Here is a 24,702-nt window from a genome sequence, read left to right as displayed (position 1 = left end):
GCGCGCTCCCGATCGGTGCGCTTCTAGCGGCCGATACTAGAAGCAACGATGGCGTCTTTAATCGTTCTTCGCGCTTCGGTTCATATCTTTCTCAGTCGTCGTACAAAATGCAAGCCGTCAAGGACATATCTATATCGAAAAGGACAATTGGCAGCGGACTATGACGAAGATCGTGAAAAATTGATGTGAGTATTTATAGATTTTCTAACATTTCTAAATTCTCTTTCAACTATTGCTCTGTATGACGGAACGGACAACTTTCAAACAATAAAAAAAATTGTTAAAAGTACCCGTACAGAAACTTATCACTAGTGATTAATAATTTATTTTTGATTGAAGTTACTAATGTACAGTAATTTCTAGCGATTCAATTACTGAGCTTCTAGTGATCACTTTAATATTGAAGATTTAAATGATTAAATACTGCCTTAATATTTAACATTAGTAATGTAATATTAAGAAATAGTATTGCATCAATAATAAAATACTTTTGCGAATTATTATTAAGAATTCAATTACTGAGACAAAGCATTGGCATTAGTATTTTAATATCCAATTTTTAACAATAAGTCAAATCCATGGCGTTATAGTTCATTCGCTATACGACGCGCTACATACACTTCTATACTCGTATCAGGTTTTTGTCTTGGGTGACTGTAAAACCTATAAAATGCGATAATAAAATTGTAATAACTATTTCTATTAATTTAACTTCTGATCCTTATATAGGAGAATTCCGATACTGAACTGATTTTTGAAAAATCGAACAAAGAAATCTCCAGACGCTTATCAATAATTCTCAATATTTCATTTAGCAGTAATTTTATCAAATGATCTTCAATCAGTGCTTCGACTAAATATTAGTCAAAAAATTACTAAATTATTGCCAGTATTTAATTATGGTATTTTTTTTCAATGATTTGGAGTATTAAATTTCTGTAAGGATATCCATTAATAAACACAGAATAGGTCAAGATTCGTATTCATGTCTCGTGTAATATGAAAATCTAGATGGCATAGATATTTCGAATTGAGATTTTTACTTAACGAGAATGTCATATGTACTTTAACTTAATAAATAGATGTGTTAGTAAAACTGCTTTAAGAGATTTTTAAATTCTATATGTGGATTTTTCACATAAAATTGATTAATTGCCTTTAATTTTCTTAAATCACCGTAAAAGTTTGAATATCGTTTATTGTTTACAAAAGAAATTACGTGTGCTATAAAATAATAAAATATGCATGTATTGAATAAGCAACTAATAAATTATATCAATTAATTCGTGTGAAGATAATATTTACCTCGGATAAATTTTGTTTTAATATTTATTAATGTGTGGATTTGTTTATACATAATATTTACAAATACATATATCTTTGTTAATGAATAGATAAATTAGAGATTATCTATATATAAACACTTATAAAACAAAACTGTCCAATAGCAAGCACTTATATTTTAATTTACATGAAATATAATTATTAATTAGTGGATCTGAAACAACGTTTAATTGCTGATTATATTTTTATGTTGAGTGATATTAAATGGTTATTGTCAGATTTTACTATGCAGCCAAGTTTGTGTAGGCAGAATTGTATTCAATGTAGTACACATTGATTAATTAAACTTTGAGTCTTTTGCGAACAAATAATATAATGCACGATACGATTGTATTACCGTCAGAACGCAGTTAGATATTTTATTGTAAAGTCAAATCTGTTTCATTAAAGAGCATAATAAAGAAAATATTCTTTATTTCTCTGTCGTAAATAATTCAAGAGAAGAGAAAAATACACTTTATTTCAAAATATCTAGTTTTACATTATATTATCATCTTATATTTTTTACTGACATAAATTTCAAATTAATAAAGCTTTGCATAAAGAAATCAATTTGACATGAAAATAGTTTAATATTAATCAAAACAGGATATGAATTACAAAGAAAGCAAATTTTATTCATGTTCAACAACATTTTTATGAATCTGAAGAAAATACAATAAATTTAATGTAAGATGAAAACTACATAATAATGAAAAGCGAGTATATGTAGAACACTCAATTTTTACATTTACAATAATTATTTAAATATACATAACAATAACATAAGATATCAAGATACTCCAGATTTTTATTTTATATAAAATTTAATTAAATTATTATAGTGTAAATTCTGAGTATACATAGTTGATATATATTATATTCTTTTAAAATTTTATAATATATTTTATTTTATTTTATTATGTATATTATTTTATTAAAAAATAAGTTTAAAAGAAATTCTCTCTCTCTCTCTCTCTCTCTCTCTCTCTCTCTCTCTCTCTTTCTATCCTAATAAATGACTAGCATTATATTCTAATACTATTTCTAAATGTTTCACATTATACAATAGTACTTTCTCTAATATAAAAATACTTCGACAATATACCAATTTTATTTTGATGTAACTACTGGTTAATGCGATAAATATGTACCATTTATTAGTATCGATTGAATAAATTATGTTTCATTCATCGCATTCTCCGTCCGCTCGCATTCCCACCGTTCATCCCCCTTCTTCTTTATCACCCTTTTTCAATCCTTTCCACCCATTTGCTTTCTCTCGGTTCTCCCTTTAAGCACCTAGTAATTTGTAGCAATGGTTAATAAATTATTTAAGCCCGTTTCAATTTAAAGAAAAGATTAAATCATGCGTTTTGTAACATATGAAAGAACACATTGATATTTTAATCGATTGAATTATGTTTGTTCTTAACTATGCATAAATTCCTCAATGTTAAAAAAATATTCCATTTTCTTACCTGGATATGCCATTTTTATTAAGCTACTTTATTTTTTATTTTTATTTTTATATATTTTTGAAAAATATTAAAAGAATATAAACAATATTTTTACATATTTTTATTAGATATATATACATATTCAGTAGCAAAAGAGTCATTTAATTTTGTAATATAATTATTATTTATACAATAACAACTAGGCTAATGTCAAAATAGACATACAATACTATAGATATGTGACGGAATTGATACACATTAAATTTGCATCACAAGATTTAATTTAATTAATATAAATTGCATTACATTTCAAATATTGTGAATTATTATTATTGTGTTTTGTCATATGAATGGATAGACACTGAATTAAATATAAAGTATATAAAGTCTACTTTATCGTATTTTGAGTTAGGTATGAATATTTTTATATCAAATATTTCTTAAATGTCTGTTAAATTTGAAAAGAAATAAATATAAATTAGCGCCTATCTTTCAAATCAATACGGAAATAAATTCGCAGTATTTTATATTTTATTAAAAAGTTTTCTCATTTTAATTTTATATTAATGTATGATTGGAGAGAGGGGAGAGGAATTACTGTAGAATATAGAAATTTAAATTATCAAAAAATTAAAGATTTTTTGTCTTCCGTATAGATGAACAACAAGCATTCCTTTATCGAAATTTTTCTATTAATAATAAATCATATTTTTAAACCGAAAATACATTATCAAATATTCTTCAGATATACGACAGCATGCACATACATTCCTGATGCTGCGAATAATCTACATATATTCTATAGTAAACGGATGTTATATGTTATGAAATCGTGCTTGTTTCATCTGCTAACTTTTTAAACAAATGGAATAATAGTCGATATGTATATGCGGTTATATGACAGCGTACATATTAAGTATTTAATATTTATTTCGAATCCTAGTCAGGTAAACCGATACGCGTCATTGCAGTTTAATCGGACCAGCGAGACTGCGCCCTACGGGACAAAGAATATGCATTTATATATTCATATTCCATACGCGAAAGAGTTAATTTATATCAATAGTAGAGAAGCATGGCAGCAAAAGAGAGAGAGAGAGAAAGAGAGAGAGCGAGAGAGAGAGAGAAGGAGAGAGAAAACCGTAAGTAGGGAGACTTATTGTGTAATTCAAAAGCCTTTGTTGGACATACACGTGTACATCATCTGGAATGCAGGGAACGCAAAATCCGGTTTTGCTTAGATTACACTATTCTCTAACGTAAAGGAACATTTATAAATCAAAGTTATAGAAAATTTTACATATATTTACTGAAAGATCTGATATTAAATAAACGTAGTTTCTTTCAAAGCTATTATAAAAAACCTATAGTAACTTTAAAAAATTTATTATTATGATAGATAAAATCGTGATTCCGGAAAATGTTCCATTTGCTTTCAATTAATATTAATTAAACAATTACTTGGTCTTCGTTAAGGATGATTCAATGTGCGGTTAAGAAGTGAAACAGATAAGAAAATAAATAGCGAGCTGCTCCATAATGAAACCTTTGTAATAAAAAGAGCTAAGGTAATTTTTCAGACTTGTCTCATAGTTGTCTTCCTGTGTGAAAAGTGGGTGACAACGCTCAAGATGAAGATGTGTAAAGTTGAAGGCATTTTTATGATTTTTAAAGAATCATGCTGCACAAAAACACTAGATATACAAAATAGAATGCTATAATCAAACACATGTACGATAATCTTTTTTTTATTATATAAAGTATAAGAAAAAATTAATTAAAATGATAAAAAAATATAATATATTTATCTAAACATAATATAATCTATTGAGCAATATTTATAATAGATAATCAAGAAAACTTTGATTAATTCAAAATTTTAGGTTCATGCAAATTTAAAAAATGCTATTTGCATAATCATGTGAAATAACGTAAAATAACGTGAATCTCGATATCGCGGTTTCTTAAATTTATTGAGCTAATGTTCCAGTTACTTCATACTGTTCGGAACTATCAAGAGAATGTAATTAAGCGGAGAATGTAGATTATGTCACGCATATTAAACTTGAGGCACTCGAAATACCTACGAGAATGCTTAACGATGTGCATATCTAATTAAATATTTATCTGATTAAACTTTATATTTTATCTATACTCACGATATTTTATACTTAAAACAATGTCTTATCGTTTGATATTTTTATAAAAATCATAAAATAATATTCGTAAACAATTTATAAAAAATAGTATTTTATGATTTTTATGAAAATATCTAACGATAAGACATTGTTTTAAGTATAAATAAATGAGTGAACTTCTTGTAATAAGTATATAGCAATTTAAATTATTAAATAAAGATTGTAATATTACAAGATAGTATTATAAATGCATTTTTAACTAATATATATATATGTGTGTGTGTATATATGCGCGAGCGTGTGTGTTTGCGTACATGTGTGTTAGGCCTATAACTTAATTTAAGTTATATTTAAATTTTGTGCAAACATTCAATATTTTCCTGACATGGTTCGCCTTAAATGCGACGTAAACGTGACTGTTTGATAAAATTTTGTAGTTTAATTAAGTTGCTTCAATAAACATCGTACTTTCTCTTAACAAAGAAATATTTGCCGAACCAATTTGGCTAAGCTTCTGGAACTCACGAGAGCCTTTGACTTAGTTTCTTCAGTACATTACAACAGACAGTATGCTTCTAGAAATCCATCTCAAATTAAAAAGGAACTACACGGATCAGTTATGTCAAATCACAGCTATGTCAAAAGTTAATAAATCTAATATATTTCGATATTCGTGAGTTTTTTACATTGCGCAAAGCACTTTTAACCTTTTAAAAATACAAAATTAATAATTAATTTATTAGTCAAAGTAAAAGTTTATTCCGTAGAATTAAAATTTTTATTTTCATGAATTTTTGCATAGATGAGTCACTATAAGAAAATTAAATTTAATATAAATAATATTTACAGTTTTAAAATTAAATTGTATTCTATGAGACAAATCTTTATATTTTAACTCACAAATTAAGTTATTTAAATTAAATTAATTATTAATTTTATATTCTAAAAGGTTAGAAATACTTTGCGCAATCAAATCATGAATCTCAAAATATAGATTTATTTAACTTTTATATAACTATTTATATTTAATTGATTCATATAATTCTTTTTAATATTAGATTCTTTTCAATGTATAATTCCTGTGCATTTCTATAAAAAGCTAAAATCTTAATATTATAACTAAATATAAGAAAGAGGAAATAAAGATAAACAAAAATAGCAGATTTTTATGTGATTTTAAATGATTTTTTTTAATTATATAATTATACAATATGTCCATATAAATAAATATATTTATTTAATTAAATATTATATAATAGTGTAGAATAATATATAAATGTATAGAATTAATATAATTAAAAATGTGTATAATTAAATATGTATAATTTAAATATGAAATAATTGTAATATATATGAAGTAATTAAATTAAATGTTAAATAATAAAATATAGGTTTTTACATTTTGATTTATTTATACAATCGCGATGAATTTATGCGATACAAATGAGTTTATTGCATTACAACATTACAGCGTTAAGCACCTTAAAGACAGAATTTACGATGAGAAAAATAGAAGTCGCATTACATTTTAATGATGTTATTCTCTTTCATCTATAATTCAAGTAGATATTTTTACTTATGTCCGTTTATTTCTCTTTTTTGTTGATATATTTCATTTTGATAAATGTTCTTTAAGTTTTCGATATTTATATTCTCGGTCATTTTTTGTTATTACTTACTTTACGTCAGATTTCTTGCGATGACATGTACTCTCTTTTCGATACCTTTGTGAAAATGTATCATCTTTGACGCCTTGTTTCGCGTTTTTCTTATTAAAGTCTAGCTTTCCATGTTACCTACACATCATTATTCCGACTTTTCTGTATGGTTCTTTATCTTTTTGCAAATTTTAATATCCACACGGTAGTTCCGTTCCCTTTAGTAAATTCTTTGTTCTGTCCCGAACGTTTGATTACACGACATAGCCGGAAGGAACAATGTTTAATTTTTCTCTTCAGTCCTGTACCAATGCCACTATAAGAAACATTAAGAATATAGTTACACACACACGCGCACGTATATACGCACACATACACACACATAAACACGTGCGCGCGCACGCACATACACACAAACACACACATACACACAGATGTGAGCACGTGCGTAAGCAAAGAGTGAGACGTTAGTGATAGTGGCTTTGCAAAACCGCCTGCTAGTTTTTAGTTTTACAATACATGTCACCTCTCTTTTGTATATCCTCGTAAAATGATGGCGAAAGCGGAAAGAGGCTGAGCTTTTCAATAAGCTGCTGTTTCTCGCCGCGAGAACGACACAATTAGTTATTACCATGATCCGCAAACCGACGTTATTATCTTAAAAGCCGCTACTTCGTACAACGGCCGCAAGTTTTCCCAAGAGAAAACGCTTCCGCATAAGTTGAAATATTAGTAGTTCCGTAAATCGTACCTCATAAATTTCTACTTTTTTATACGAAAAATTGTGCATTTGTTATTAATAAAGTAGTATAATACAATTCTGTTGCACGAGAAACTTTTTTTATATTTAAATGATAATTCTTATTTTTCTTTTTTATTTATAAATTTTTATTTTAAATATGCGCACTATGTCGATTTTATTATCTGAAACAAGACATCGCACAATATTTAATTCGCCTGATATCAATATCTGGAAAGGACAATATCTTTATGTGCAAAGATAATCCGCATTATAAAATTTCAATCTGATTATAAGACCTTATCGGAAAATAAATTATTTGTCAAAAAACATAGAAGATAATGCAACAGTTGCACAGAGAAAAATCTTATATCTTTGTACTGGTTTTTAATGGAATCATATTAAAAATAAATAAAAAATCTTTAAGCTGTTTTTAATGGACTAGCTTGAAAAAAACAACTTTTAAGCAAAAAAAGTTTTATTATTACTCTAGCTTAAATGTATATAAAATAGAATTATTTTATTATATATATATATATATATATATATATATATATATATATATATATGTGTGTGTGTGTGTTAAATTATGTTTATAACATATGGGCATAAGCCAAAATTGCGAACTTTACAGAAATAATAAAAAATTTTTAAGATTTGAATTTATAAGAATATGTCTGAATATATCTATATTTATTTCCATAATTATTAGATCAATTAGTACATAGTTTTGTTATAAGATGCAAGGAGTATAAAATTTTCATATACACACGGTAAAAAACATTTTGTATTTTTGTTGAAATTTTTTTGTGTAGAAATTTTTGTGTTAAATTTTTAACTCTTACGTTAATATAACATACTGTCGTTATGTTATTTTAACTTTTCTGCATTGAGTTAATATTCACCGTTTTTAAGAGTTAAAACAACACAATTAACAAATAAATCGTACACTAATTCACAGTTTTGTGTTAATTTTTTACATATTATTTGTTTACATATTTGCATTGAAATTAGAGAGGATAAATTGGGACACGAGAAATGTGTTAAATTTAACACAAAATTTTACCGTGTATCTTTTTCTTTTTAATATCTTTATATATATGTATATTTAATTAATATCTCTTTGACATACAATAATGTTGTAAAAAATTTTTTTTAAGCGATGTTTTATTGTCGATTTTACTTATTAAATCTTTTGGGGCAGAATTTACATAGAAAAAAATTAAAAATACGGTTTCGGAGAAAGATATATCTTTTCCCGAAAACGCTTATATTTTTTTATATTATTATATTATTTTATTTTATATTATATTAGTATTTTAAAAAATACTAATTAATAATAATTTACTTATCACATTTTTATATGCATGACATTTACATAATATTCTATAAAATTTCTTTGTTAGATGTTTGGTTTTGGATATGTTCAGGACAAGGTTTTTCAAATGATATACAAACATAGAGAGAATCCATAGTAGAGTTTTACTTGCTTCTTATATTTAATAAGTATATAATGATTACAATCTAAGACTCTGCGTATAAATAGCATCCACACAGGATCTTTTTCAATGTGTACATACAATTAGCGCCATGCTTTAATATACCTTTAGTGCCAGCTTGAGAGCTCATATACATCGATCGATCTGATAATGTCAGGTGTGTGTCATCGCTATTATCGATAGTAATATCGTTAAAGTAACACACTTATCAGCGGCACGGCTTCGTCGGTATATGTCCCCGTGTCGGACAATATCTACATATTGCTACTGATTCCGAGTTCCGTAATTGCAGCTTGAATATGCACATCGAGAGGTTCATTCGCACTGACGTCGCTATGCTGATACCCATTCAGAAAATAACACGTGCCTGAAACATTGGCTGGCATTCCTTTGGGTAAATTATCCTTGGTCCGCGGTTCCAATATAAATCCCGATTTTTGTATTAAACTCCTGTAGACATTTGTGATGCCATTATAATATATATATATATATATATATATATATATATATATATATATATATATATATATATTTATATCCGGATGTACATATATAATAGATATGAAAAAATATATATTATCGAAATGCTATCACGTACAGGTACGTAGTTGGACTGACGTTGACGCGAAGCGGTTCGCTCGTAGACTCAAATTTATTCGCCAACGTGACATTATGCCCAAAGAGACAATATCTTGGCATTTTCTTGCCCACGACGCCTGCTAACACCATTCCGGTATGAATGCCGATGCGCATCTGATAGAACAGTAAACAGAACAACTAAATGAAAGTTAAGCATTACTCTCTCTCTCTCTCTCTCTCTCTCTCTCTCTCTCTCTCTCTCTCTCTCTCTCTTTCTCCTTCTATATATATATATATATATATATATATATATATATATATATATATATATATAATGTTGCATATTGGCAAATATAATAAAGTTAGATGACAGTTGCAAGAAAATATCAGTGAAAAAAAGAAATATCACATAACTTGCTTTAAATGTTAATGCAACTGTAGGTGTTTCGCTTTTCCTCGTATTTTCCCCCGCTGACCGCTTGTTATCATAGTTAAGAAATACTTTAAATGAGAAAAGTTTTAATAGTATTCAAGACAGGAATAATAAACAACGGAGCATCTGCTCGAGTGGATATGTAATAATCAGAAACATCTTTCAATTGAAAAACTTTGAGAAATCGTTCTAAAAGAGAAAGAGAGAGAGAAAGAGAGAGAGAGAGAGAGAGAGAGAGAGAGAGAAAGAGAAGGAGAAAGAAAGAGAAAGAGAGCAAGAGAACTGCTGTACCAATCGTCTTTCCTAAGTATGAAATGATAAATAAGAGTTTATATACATTTAAAAATTTTAATTAGAAAAGATTGGAATATTACAAAATGTATTTAAAATAATTATTATAAATAATTTTAATCATACTGGAAACTATCATCTGCATACTCTAAATGTTACATATACATATGTATATAACTACGTTTTTAAAGACATTTCCAATATTGCAAGAAATAACATCTATAAATAAATATTTGTAAAATTAAAAAGATTTAATTTTTAGTTACTTTATATAGTACGTTAATATATTAAGTAATACGTGAGGTATAATATATACACGCATGTTACTTAATTGATTCGAATATTAGAGGAAATATAGCATATTTAAGACGCTATTGGTAATTTGCAGGGAAAATTAATATTTTTATAATATCATTTATCAGAAAAGATTGGAATTAAAAGAAATTCATATAACAAAATATCTAAAAATGCCGCCAGAAGTGCTAATTTTTTTTAATGACTATGGCGAACAAATTTGTGTAAGTTCAAAAATCGAAACTTTTTGATAAGTTTTAAATTCTTTATTATTGTTTTAATACTAAATAATGTTTATGCATTATGTAATTAGTTCGTATATAAATTAATTTTGACAATTGTGTTTAATTTTTGTGATTTATTGATGCATTTTTTCTATTTAAATTTGACATAAGATATGTGTTTTCCATTTGGAATACTTAAGGTCATGATAATGTAATGTATGTAATCTATATAACATGTACTCTGAATATTTAACTACATTTAACTTCTCAATCAATCAATGATCAAGGGCTATATTTATTTATTTATTATTATATATATTTATTTTTTTTTTTTTTTGCGAAAGACGCTTTAGTAATGACATAGAAATGAATTATGGGTGATGTGTCTCATGTAGTCATTGGGTACACAGTGAATGTGCAGACTTATATGTGTGATTATTGCAAACAAAAAAAATTATAATTTGGAATACAATATTCCAAAAATTATATCTTTTGAATTTTGATTATTTAATTGTTAGTTTTAGATTTTAATTTTAGTGAAGTTTTTGATTCTTATTCTCTAAAGAGTAAAAATCTATAAAGTTTCTGTTTTCTTATAATAAGTGATTCGTTTGTCTATCAAAAGAGTATTTTGAATTTCATCAAAAAGCATAAATTTAGTTCTAGGATTATAAAATAAACCTGATATTCCAAATATGCTGCACTTCTAGTAATATTTGTTTGTATTTTATTGTCGTTTTTAAATTCTAGTATATGATATTATATGTACATACTCAATAAAATTATAACTGACGTACTATGTCAAATTGTATAAAAGGCAATAAAACTGAAAATATAGTATTCACACTATGCTATTACTATCGATATCACGCTAAAGGAAAATTGCATATAATACAGTCGCATGTAATCACGATCTTATCTGTAATCATGTAATCATCGTGTAATACCTTTATTGGCTTGCCTTCGTGAGTCAAGTGATGAGTGCACGTTTGTATCATCTTTAGGCCCATCCAAGCAATTTGTTGCGCGTGTGTATTGGTATTTCGATGAAGGCCGCATGCAACGCAATAGGCATCGCCGATTGTCTCTACCTATTAATACAAGAATAGAATAAAAATCAATGCATACATTTATGCGTATGATAGCTATTGTTATATATTATAAATGACATGATTAGAATTATATTTCTCGATAAATTAAATTTCTCGATAAATTAATGTACAAAAAATAACATTTCATTTTATTCAGCACCTATTATTTGTTAAAAATTTTAAAAACTGATTATGATAAGAGGTAAAAAATTTTACCTGCATGTCATACAAGTTCTTATAATGTCTCCGAGATGGCGGCATCATACATTTTAGTTCAGCACGAGTAAGATAAGTCACAATAATTTATCAACAAGGTGAGATTTTTTTCAAAAAGATATGAATAGAAAAGTATGCATATTTTTTACTTAATTTGCCATTATTAATAATGATTTGTCATCTATAATAAACTATAAAAAAATTATATTTTTAATATTTAAAAAATATTTGATAATCTTCTTATTAATTAAATTTTAACAATAAATAATAATGTTTTTAATTAATTAATCTTAATTATAATTATTAATTTAACAAATTAAATAATATAGCATTAAATACAAAGATTAGTTTACATTTACGATGTATTAAAAATTCGTCAACGTCTTCTCAGCAAACGTACCTTATATACATCCAACTGACCACAATACAAATCAAATTGTTCGTAAAGATTTTGAAGCATATTGATGACCATCATCGGTGTTGCTGTTGCACAGATGGCGGTAAATCCGACTATATCACTAAACAGCATTGTGACATCCGGATATGTCTTTGCTTCAATGGTTTCTCCTAGACGATTAAAATATCAGTTTTTTAATTGATTATATTATATTTATTATATTAATTGATTACATTATATTATTTAATTAATTATATTATATTTTCTTACAAAATAGTATATACGTTATATTGCGCAATATAAAATAGTATTTATATAGGATATTAGTATTTTAATAGTATAATTGTTAGATTTCTTTTGATTAATTTTTCTTATTCTTTCTATTGTAAAATATTATTACACTAAATTCAACTGAGAATAAAGAGAAAAACTTGAAAAGGGAAACATAAAAGTGTTACTATATCTTATGACAGGATATAAACTGTTGTAATTTACCCAGCCATAGACGCTTCGCAATATCCGGTGGAAATATAAGATGTAGAAGGCTGACATTCTTTTCTCTTTCCGTATCGACCGCTAGGTTGGCTTCCTCTATAGAACTCTTCAATTTGTCCATACGTCTTCTTAAGCCATCCTGAAAGGAGATTACTTATCATTGTATTTCATATAGATGTATAATAATACACACACACACACACACACACACACACACACACACACACACACACACACACACACACACACACACACACACACACACACACACACACACACACACACACACACACACACACACACACACACACACACACACACACACACACACACACACACACACACACACACACACACACACACACACACACACACACACACACACACACACACACACACACACACACACACGCACACACACACACACACACACGCACGCACGCGCGCGCGCGCACACACACGCATATATAGTATACAGTAGAGAAAATATTGATTTATTATTTTAATTATGCTAGATATAATGAATTATTATATATTTTGTTAAAATTTTGTTAAAATAAAATAATAATAGTATTAGCTCTTAGTAACACGAGATACGTCGATCAACATTTTTACGACGAGTACTGTTAAGTGCTTGACTACCGGCTATAAATTTAGTCACCTGTGCTCTAGCTTGCTCGCCAACGAGTATGACGTCTCTTGTAGCATCATGAAGAGGAATATCAGAAATGAAGAGTCCTCGACCCGTTAAGCCCTCTAAACCATTCAAGAACGGTGAGCTTACAAACAAAATTGAGTCTGATTCTGGACAGTGTACCATCTGGCCCTTCATTTCCAGACCCTATATAACAAGACAATCTTTTTTAAAATAAATGTATTTTGTTATATGTTTGAGTGCTAATGATATTAGTAGTTTGTAATTTCGCAAAGAGAGAGAGAGAGAGAGAGAGAGAGATCACGCAAAAGTTATTAGCTCAAATAATTTACTCGCCTAGTTTGCTTTTATTTACGTGTTTATGTTACGAAGTACTCTCTCTCCGTTTACGACTAAGTTGATCATCGTGCGTTAGTAACCATGTTACAAACATACCTCCGCGGGATATTTATCGACGCCATGAGGTCTCTGAAGGGTCAAGATAAACGGTGTGTTCGCGCGCTTTAGGATCTCATGAAAGGTCAGAGTGACACCGTGAGGTCGTGTGAAGACGAAATACGTCGATATCTCCCTGCCAAGTCGATTCAAATAGTGACCGAAAATTTTCATGAAACCGACGCCAAGCTGCACGAGTTCTAACTGACGATCAACGACAAAATGCCACGGAAAAGCCTTGCAGAAGCTTGCTACACCCATACGAAGATCTGTTGCTTCAGTGGAGAGTGGACGGAAAGCGGACGATACATCGTAGTTGTCTACATCAGCATCTAGTTGTTCGCTGGAGTAACGCTCCGGAGTAATACGGTATCTGCAAAGAAATGATTGTCATTTTTTCTTTCGTACAAGAAAAATATTTTAAGGATGAATTAGCCACACTTTTCCATAAATATCAATATGCATGCTAAAACTGTGCCGACAGGATAATATCGTCAAATGTTTTACATTAAAATATCAATATATTATAAAATTTGCCCTATAGATGTAATCGTAGATGTTATCTATGGTAAACATTTCTCGTATTAATGTAAAATACGGTATAACGTAACGAGAGACAACTGGTATCAAATAATCCGTTGAACACGCGAATAAATATAAGTATAACCAGAGCCTAGCAAAACGTGTAATTAAATTCAGAAATTAAACGATCTGCGGTGACAATGTTTTGCACGTCATTCACGTGTTCACGCTCAGGTCAGCCTTATCCTTTCAGAATTAACGCGACTCGGATAGTACCGCACCTATCATCAAATATTTGCCATTGACGAGAATCAATATTTGTTCAAACGAAAGGTTTGCACTCTCACATACTGCCTTTGTCTCTATCTGCACGAATTATGCATTCTACTCACGTGATATTATTTCGGAACACGCGATTCAGTGAGCAAACATTAAATGTCCCATGCAAAAGCTTACAAACGTGTGTAACATACGATGGATGGTATAATATAAATTTTTTTTTCAGTACGTGACCCAATGCGCGAACAAATACATATACGTGATCAAAATGTGGCGCAGATTTTAAATAAACGTAGATTGTTTGTCTAAATGACGACTCATGTACAAATAAATATATATAAATTATTTACATATGAAATGACATTTACGATATCACAACAGCTACTTGTGTACAATGCTTATTAGAGTTTATCTCACATATTAATGCTAACCAGCGCAATATTGAAATTTCATATATCCATGCAGTTACCATTTATATTCGTTGATACGCAGATCTAATAATTGAATTGCAAAATTTCGGTGAATATTAAAAAATATATAATTATATTACCCAATTCTTTTTGTGCCATTTACTTTTCTCGTATTTTTTCTAATCATATTTTCACTATGCCAGTTTGATTTCATATTTTCCGTTTCTCTCTTTCTCTCTCTCTTACGTTCTCTTTTTACCGAATAGCCGTCTATGTCGCCGAATCAAAACCGTGTCGCTTCAAAAAGAGTTAAACGCAAACCTTTATATTCACTGCTACGGAAAATTTGCTCACGCGTAACATTTGATAACAATTTTTTGCATTCTCCGCCAAATGCAAAGATAACTAGCCCAGAAAATATTTTCATCTCTTTGCTTTTACGCTTCGATATGCGTTCTTTATATCCTATCTTCATCGATTTTAAAATCGGACTAGAAAGAAACGGAAATTAAAGTCTGTATATGACTGGTATTATGTATAAAAGTAAAAATAATACACACACACATACTCACGAGAGATGAAAGATTGAGTTTTGTATCAAGCACGATAAAAGAATCCATAAAGATTTACCTAAAAAATTTCGTATTGTAGGGATCCGGCAGTATATACACATCGGCTTTGTCGTTATAGAACTGCCTTGCAATACCCTTCAGACTGCCAACCAGTAGATAGGCTATAGAGGGATGATCGGTGGTGAAGTGTAGCTCTAGCGCTTCCGGTGTGGCGATACACACAAACTCTGCCTCGGTATCCGATCCCGACTGATGTTGAACAACGTCGTTTACGCCATCGAGTGTGGTCAGAAAAGCGGTCAGATCGTTCCCAAGGCAACGAAAGGCCCGTTCTAAGAGACCCACGCAAGCCCACGTGATCAGCTCCTGTCCGAGATGATCAAGAAACGCGTTCACGTCGACGTCTGCAAAAGTTCCGCAAACATTAATTCGCCGTAAGGGAATTTTGTCGAGTCACTCAGAAACCGTTTATTTCTCTCTTTACGAGAGATTCAGAGAACTAAGCTTTATAAATAATAAGTACACAATATACACATCGTTTCCAAGTCTCCAGTACATTTACCGCAAATAATCTTTTCCGTGCTAGAAGATTTGTACATTGAAAGAAAATGAGAGACAGAGAGAGAAAGTAATAAATGCATCTCCTTAAATTCTTTTTTTTTTATCTCTTGCAGGAACAAAAGGCTTCTCTTTTGTGATGAACTTATATTGAAAGTACCTATTGAACCTATTGAAGCTTAATATGATATTGAATACTAAATCAGCACGTTGGAGAATTTTGAGAGAATTTCGCGGGATCGATAATACATGTCGCGTTTCAGCTCTGTTAAACCTAGTATGTGTGGTCGGATCCCTTGCAAATCCGGAAATAGACGCGGTGAGCAAGGGCTGCTCTAACGCTCCCATATTATTTCACATCGAATATCACTATGAAAACACGATAATTAAAGTAGCGGTGCGCGGTTGCACCATGCAATACGTCTAACAAATTGTTCGAAATATCGCCCATTCTCATGACATTCTGCTATATTGTGCGACTGTGATCCTGGTGAATGAATAAATTTTTACGTGATTTACTTTAATCGATAAGCTATCGGCGAATCAAAATCAGTCCAATGAAATTTTCCAAACTTTACTTTATAAGCAGGCACAAAAATTCTTGTCATTGTGTCATTGTCTTGTTAAGCATACTAAACATGACATGTATCATTATCCGATAAATGTGTTAGAGCATATGATGATATATCGTAAATGTTTGTTCGCGATCAACGATATAGAATAACATGTCTGAAAATGGAAATGTTATCTCTGATTTATGTGCTTGATATTTACGCTGCGATTATCCAGGAAGCACAGACAAAGAAATTTTCGGTCGAACTTTCTAGGTCATGGCGATACGCGAGGAAAATAAACGACGAGGCGTCTACGTTATTCGATTATAAAAACAATCAAACGGTGTTTCCTCTTATATACATATTTTTCTGATATAAATTCTGATGATAAACAATTTTGCTGTTCAACGTTGTAAGATGTCATCTGTACTGTATGCACTTCTCTTGTAAGTCAATCTTGCAAATGGCCTAGTAGTGTCCCTGTATATCCTCGGTGACAACAGAGGTCTTAGAGTTTCTCTCAAGATTGCATTACGTTGGTACGAGAGATATCTCCTATGCTTCAGTAACCACAACATCAACAGTTTCGTTCTCGTGTATACGAAATGCCAACTGATCGCGGTGCAAGCGGAAGAGCGAAAAGATGTTCTGGGTCACGACGAAGGAAATAATGTGTGGCTTATGCTCACCATTTGTCTTGCCATGATTCTTTATGAGCAAAAATACGTATTTTCCGCGGGCTTGATAAACGGTACATATTTGTCAACGAGCGATAAGCGCGATTTATACGCAAATTGTTCATCGTTGCTAATAGACTACTAGCATACGGGAATTTAATGGTCTGCTGATGATCTCAAGTGGCGTAAATATTGAGAGATAAATAGAAATTATTAATTCATTATCACAATACTCTCGTGCGCGTTTATTAATTATATACTATAATTAAATATCTCCAAAGGTATTCTTGTGCTTATAAACTTATGTGCAATGTATTGAATCGCAATAATTGCATTAAAATATGCGGGCTTGCGCTTTTAGCAGTGAACTTCGATATTCAAGGGCCGGCATAATTGCTAACGCGGGGGAATGAGATTCCACCAGGATGGTAATTTCTTTACGGTGTACGCGCCTTTATGTCGTAGAGGAAAAAAAAAGACCGCGGGGTGATTTTATTTGAACTTGAAAGTACCGGCGTAACACTACCCTTGTCTTTTTTTTTTCAGGATTACATGCTTGGATACGGAGATCACTTCGACCGAGAATATGTATGTGCTATACTATCATCGTCACAAAGGAACGTCTTGACGCAGAAGGTAAGTTGACGATATATTTAACGGGAAACCACGATGCGTTACATGTTTTATAACGGATAAACAGGCATTTCACACAATCGCTCATGGTGTTCATGGGTAGCGCAAAATTTCCTAATGTGGTTACATAACAATACGCCGCGGGTTTATTACGTTATACCACAGTATTTCTAAGTTACGAGCGCTAAATTCCGTTCGCGATGCGTCTCACGTACTAAGTTATTATAATAGTTACAAGGGGCGCATTACTAGCTAACGACAACTATTGTCTTTGGCGAACCGGACCCCATTCATAAATTCCAATGAGGAAGTCAGATTCGAATACATTGGATGCGCGGATCGATTGTCTGTGATGTGATTAATGGGACGTTTCTGAAGCGTGCTTCATTGTAACTACAGTACTCGAACAGCCGAACGTAAATTGGGTTAACATGCGCTCAAAGATGAAGGACTGATGGAAAACCAACTGACAGCCAACATTGCTGTCAAACAAGCAGTCTCGATGCTCTTGATCCTTTGGATCATTGAAATCTATGGCTGCTCGGAGTTTAAAATGTATGTATATAAAAGGCAATATTAATCCTTTAAAGATTTAAAATTTTAATTAATTGGAAAGATAAAAACTTTTCAGACAATAGAGAGGAAAACGAGTTGTGAGTGTAACAATATATGCTTTTAAATTAAGACAATGATAAGATGTGTTTATCATAGTACATACTGTTTTGAAAATTAATAAGTCACTAATTAATTCAGTATTAAATGAAGATAATATATACAGGGTGTCTTATAATTGATGAAAAACTTGTTAATGACCAATTTTTGAAATCAGGAGTTAATTTTTCCTTAGCAAAAATATAGAGAGACGTCATAATTTTTGCAAGTTTCCAATTTTTGTCATTATATCTTTGTAATTAAGCCTTAAATTAAAATTCTATTAGAGTAAATACTTTCTGCAATTAACTGAAGAATATAGTTTTGGTATAATTAATTTGGTTAATTTTTAATTCTAAGGGCCGATTTTACCGACGTCAGTTAACCTCGGGTTAAACTATATCTTTGTCTCTTTGAGATATGTTCAAGAGAAAGAGATGAATATATAATCTGACCAGAGGTTAAAGTTAACCGACGTTGGTGAAATCGGTCCTAAAAAGTTTAATTTACAAAAAGCGCTTTTTTAAATTGTTTATAATATTAACTTTTTGTGAATTTTTTATATAAATATACAAAGTATGTCTGAAAAATTCCTAAACTGATTTTTTATGAAAAGTGGCAATATTTATCGATTAATGACCGAAATAGGTAGTAGTATAAAGTTTTGTGTCCAACATGTGCAAGTTTCGTCAGTATCGAATTAATAATTAGCAAGTAAGAACATGTTTTATTTTGCTTTTTTTTGTATGCGGTTCTAGTTTTGTAATGAAAAAACAAACCAGTATCAAATTTTGTGTTTGGCAAAAGTGCGATGAAAATCCTACGAAATGATAAAAGCGAACGGAGAAGATGCGTCATGCGTGATGAGCATTCCATACAAGCGCTTCAAAGACGGCCGGCAATCGTTAAAAGACGCCTGAAGAGAGAAGTGATCGTCCTTCGATGGTTCGAACGAATGAAACGCAAGCTGTGCGCTCCTTCGTCATCTAGGACCCCTGTCTGACCCTTCGTGCGATAACTAAATATTTAAATATGGAAAAGATATCGTTTCTCTCTTATTCACAAAAATATGAAGCGCAGAAATTCGTATTGTAAAAGCTCTTTCTATAATGCTTAGTTGTGAATTTGAATAATAATATTATTATTAATCATATTATCATTACAGTTATTTTATAATACAATTTCGCAGATTTCAGTTTCTGCGATCAAAAAAATTTCCGCTTCGTCATAATTTTTGGCCAAACCACAGTGATCTTCTGTATTCATCTGATTTGATTTTAGCAGACTTTTTTTAATTTTCCAAGATAAAATTGTGTCTAAAAAAAAGAATTTTGACGATGTACCAGCGATCAAAGACAATATAATGTATCAATTAAAGACAATTCGGGAAGAGGAGTAATTATAAGGCTTCCACTTATTGTACCGCCGTTCTATTGTATCAAGAGGGGAGGAGACTATGTTAGAAGCCTGATATGAATAAAAACTGAATTCAATGATTTTTTAAAATTTTTCTCTGGAAACTTTACAGACATACTATATATATTTTATAATATATTTTATAATATATTTTTTCATAATACGACAAATGCTTTAACCTTTGACATTCACATATATAAAAAAAATTAGAGAGTGTTATACATATATGTATGAAACTTGTGATTTCAAAAGTCTGTTATATCGCTAGCTATGATTGCCAGCTACAGAGGAGTGTCTCAAGAGGCAACTGTAAGAACTTTCTAAAGAGATTTTAACATCCTTTCTTTCTGAAAAATACGATTTGTTTGTTTTAAAATTAACATCTAAAAATATAACTATTCTACGTCTGTGTTTATTTGTTGTTTTAATGTTTATTCTTAATGTATTGATCGTAAAAATAATTTAATTTAATTTAACGGAATTTGCAAAATTATCAAAGACACCGTGATGCTCTCTTTCTCGAGATTTGAACGTGTATTTATATGAAATTAATTAGCGCTAATATAAGCACGTTTATAACTCGTTAAAAGTACAAAGAATTATTTTATTCAGAAAACGTAGAAACAATTTATTAATAATAGGATAAAATTTGCCATTATAAAATATATAATTATTATCTTATTCAATACACAAAATCGTTATCGTTATTAAAATGAAATTGTAAGATAATATGTAAAACATATTACAAAATTGAATGATAGTAAAAGTTTGATCGCAGAAACTGAAATCTGTGAAATTGTATTTTAAAATAACTGACAATAAGTAGTAATAATATTATTATTCAAATTCACCACTAAGTATTATGGAAAGAGTCTTTACAATGCGAAAATCAAGAGACGAGTTATTGGGTGAAATAATTTTTTATTTCTCTTCTTTTCGTGCAGTTTTTCTATATATTATCGATAAAATATTCAGTTGCGTTCTAGTTTCGTGCGATGGTTTGACAGATTCGTTAGGGGTCTACGAATTATTCATTTGTAATACAAGATTATTCTTACACATGACTATATGAGAAGATATATATATATATATATATATATATATATATATATATATATATACGAGATATATATACGAGATATTACAAATTCGAAGAAAACTGACACATTCCTTGAGTTTGAGTAGAGAAGGATGATTGTCTCATTTTGTTGGTCGCACATAAGGTTAAATCAATCAGACGCATGCATAAGATACAACCTGTCGTGTAGCGACGAAAGGGTATAGTATGGTAAAGATAATTTTCCGAAACTGGGTTCGTTTAGTTCATTAATCTTTCGGAGAACATATTACCTATCCGTATATACAGATCCGAAGGGTCCTTCGTTCCATAACGCCAGGAAAGCTTCACACATGGTCGCCTATTTGTGCTATCTATCTACCTTACACAGCATTCTCGTTAAAATTATATCAAATTGTGTGATCAAAGTATCGATGAAGGTACTTCATTGCTAATAGTTTCTAATTTCTAGTAGCAGATATCGCGTTTCAAAACTTTGATATATGAGTTTATAAAATTAGTTAACCTATTGCGAAACTTTTGCGAAAATTGAAAAAAAAAAGATATCTTGACATTTCTGTTTAATGTACATCCGTTATCTGTGCGAAAAATAATAATTTATAAAACTCTCTCTTTTTATTATATACTCACTATATTTACTTTAAAAAGTTTATGCATTATTTTAAAAGTGATATTAGTATTTTATTGTTTTATACAAAAAGCTTTATACAAGAATTATCTTCACTGTAACATTTTAAATTGGAGCTAAAAATTGTATGTGACAGACGAATTAAAGCGCGGGACGAAATTAAAACATTATCATACGGCGCCAGATTGCGCTTCGCTATGCAGTTGCTAGGGAAAGTAGAACGCGTAACCAAGGATCCGGGACGAACACTTTTAGCAAAGCTGGAATAATTTGAATGCGAAGAAGGACGACTGCCTCGTTCCAAGCTTTATTTGTAACAACGTTCACAGCCCTCGTGTTTTAACTTCCATTACAAGTAATATGCATAAAAATGACTACATCAGACATTTTATAACGTTCGTGTTGAATGCATCGTTTGTAGTTGTAACATAGTTAATTCTCGTAATTCAAGTTCATTCCTTTTTATTCTTGGAGGAAACCCATTAATTTTTTTCGACAAAAGTAAAAGCGTGAATTGAGAAAAAGAGGCACTTTTGCCAATTGGTTAATTGATGGATTACACTGTTACTATCTTGCTTACTAGATATTTCATTTGAGACGTGGTAAATATTGATTAGTTTTCGCGCTGGTTATTCTGTACTCATTCAATTAAAAACTCGGTCAAGCTTGTATTAATGGATTCTCGCGTTATCAGCTACGCGGCAAAACCAAAGGGGACAATAGTGCTTAATGTATAATTGCAAAAAGTGTAAAAGTCGCGCAAGCATGACGTTTGACGCTGTAGGTAGGAAAGTATTTTAAATTAGCTTCCACCTGCTGAAGAGTTGTGCGACCAATAACCGATTAATATACGGAACTATTTTAAAGGAAACTTTATAAAAAGCTTTCTATTTCTTCATTTTATAGAAATCTGTGTATATTTCTTCAAATATTTAATATTGCTTAAGCGATAGTTTTTATCATAACTTAAAAAATTACATAAATTATGTAAATTATATAATCATCGAAAAGTTACTTCTTTGCGAATGCTTAAATAATTAAATTAATCTTATTGCGATATAAGGAGCTCTTTCATATAATTTTTATAGTCCTGATAAATATTAATCTCGAAACTAATATCTTGAGCTTTTTCTCAAGCAAACAAGGTGTCGACGCGTTAACACTTCGTAATTTGACTCTAAGTTAAAGACTCTAAGTTAAAGACAATTTGATAATAGTCTTAATGTTTGAGCCGATCGATGTTAAACGTTAAACATCGAATAAGGTCTTATTTGAAATCGATATATACATCAATCTTCTTTGCGACAGTGATAAACGGCTACGATAGGTTCGTAGAATTACAGCTACACTTGAGCTTATTGGTAACCGTTTTAACATGATCGTAAACCGAAGCTACTTTATGATGTATCCTTTTCATTTTACATTTACTTTTATATATCGGTATATGAGAAGAGTTCACACGTGCTTTCAAATGTTGCCAGTAGCTTGCACTATTTTCGTATACTGTAAGTTTACAATAGAAAAGAGAATTTTTTAGTGTTTTTAGTAAAAACAATCACATTGTACCACTAAATAATTACGTATCGCAAAAATTATATACAAAATAATTTAAAAAATCATTGTTCAATAATATCGCAAATAATCTTGTCATTTTATGTTATGAGTTTGTACAGACATTTATATATTTAGAGTTCTTTATTATTATGTAATTATAACAAAGAAATATATATTATCTTACCACAATCGTAATTCAATGTCTCGTAAATGTCTTCCAGTAAATTATAATTTTCTTCCTCTTCAACATTACTTAGAAGTTTTTCTCTGAAATATAAAATAATATAATATTATATCAAATCTTATACATATTCAATTATAATTTAAACGAGAAGATTTGCAAGAATGTTACAATCATTGGTAGTTAAAATTTCATGTTTTTTTATTTGAATATTTTTTATTTAAAAACTTTCATTACAATTCTAAAATTTTTATAAAAATGCGCATTAATGAATACAGAAGTTGTTTATTAAACTACGCTCTGGTTTGATTCAATTCAAATTAAGTAAATTATATATAATCTTTCTTTTATAAATTGATTTCTAAATTAGAAATATGTGTGATTAATTTGCAATTCTTTTAAATTTTCGTTGAATTATGATTTGCACATATGATAAAGTGAAAATTATTTTTATATTTTTTTTACATTATAAAATTAAATTACTTTAGTTATGTAATATCTAGATTTTCTTTTAATTAATTTATTTAACAAACGCTTTTCTGAGAATCTTTATAAAAATGTAATAAAAATTTTTGTAATAATGCAATACAAATATTGTATAATATTTATGCATTTATATAGTTATTTAGTTATTTATGCTTTTATACTGTTAGAAAACATAAATGCAGCTGCGTTTATTAATATATTCAGAAAACCTTCAAATTTAATTAATTTATAATATCATGAATTCTTATAATACACAATATAATTTATTATATTGTGAAATATTTTATTTAATTAAAAAATTTTTTTTATAAAGTAACATGCAAAATATGTGCTTTCTAATAGAGAACATTTTTAATGAATATACTTACAAAGACGATGTTGTCGATGTTGGAAGGGGTATTTCATGTTTATTTAATAGTGCTTCTAACGCCACAGCTACCACTTCGTTCTAAAATTCAAATGGGAATTAAAATAATAATTATGAAAAAAAAACAAAATTGGTTAAAATATAATAAATTATTTCCTGTTGTATAGTCGAACAATAATAATGTAGTGTAGGGCAACATTATTTAAATA

General features: G+C 29.6%; 1 protein-coding gene and 1 long non-coding RNA gene across 3 annotated transcripts in view; one reads left to right on the top strand and one right to left on the bottom strand.

Annotated features, from left to right (window-relative positions):
• The first annotated feature begins 104 nt into the window (after positions 1-104).
• Positions 105-21,252, top strand: LOC140670272 (uncharacterized). 2 transcript variants are annotated; one of them, XR_012047538.1, is made up of 4 exons: positions 105-185; positions 18,046-18,135; positions 18,532-18,687; positions 19,591-21,252. It is a non-coding gene; the product is annotated as an uncharacterized lncRNA (long non-coding RNA). The 2 variants fall into 2 exon arrangements; XR_012047533.1 differs by having other exon boundaries at positions 19,542-21,252.
• Gycalpha99b (guanylate cyclase 1 soluble subunit alpha 2) overlaps positions 8,745-24,702 on the bottom strand; it is a 28,934-nt gene continuing 12,976 nt past the window's right edge. The window contains exons 2-11 of the mRNA XM_072900723.1: positions 24,495-24,574; positions 23,644-23,726; positions 15,769-16,114; positions 13,928-14,300; positions 13,499-13,678; positions 12,838-12,976; positions 12,346-12,512; positions 11,586-11,729; positions 9,416-9,570; positions 8,745-9,267 (exon numbers count right to left, since the gene is read on the bottom strand). Of these exons, the coding sequence (XP_072756824.1) occupies positions 9,072-9,267; positions 9,416-9,570; positions 11,586-11,729; positions 12,346-12,512; positions 12,838-12,976; positions 13,499-13,678; positions 13,928-14,300; positions 15,769-16,114; positions 23,644-23,726; positions 24,495-24,574 (1,863 nt within the window). The 3' untranslated portion in view covers positions 8,745-9,071. The remainder of the gene's footprint in view (positions 9,268-9,415; positions 9,571-11,585; positions 11,730-12,345; positions 12,513-12,837; positions 12,977-13,498; positions 13,679-13,927; positions 14,301-15,768; positions 16,115-23,643; positions 23,727-24,494; positions 24,575-24,702) is intronic.

The sequence above is a fragment of the Anoplolepis gracilipes genome, chromosome 1 (genome assembly GCF_047496725.1).
Source record: "Anoplolepis gracilipes chromosome 1, ASM4749672v1, whole genome shotgun sequence".
In the NCBI taxonomy this organism is placed as follows: domain Eukaryota; kingdom Metazoa; phylum Arthropoda; class Insecta; order Hymenoptera; family Formicidae; genus Anoplolepis; species Anoplolepis gracilipes.
The sequence above is the reverse complement of the archived record's forward strand: the minus strand, read 5'-3'. Positions and strand labels throughout refer to the sequence as shown.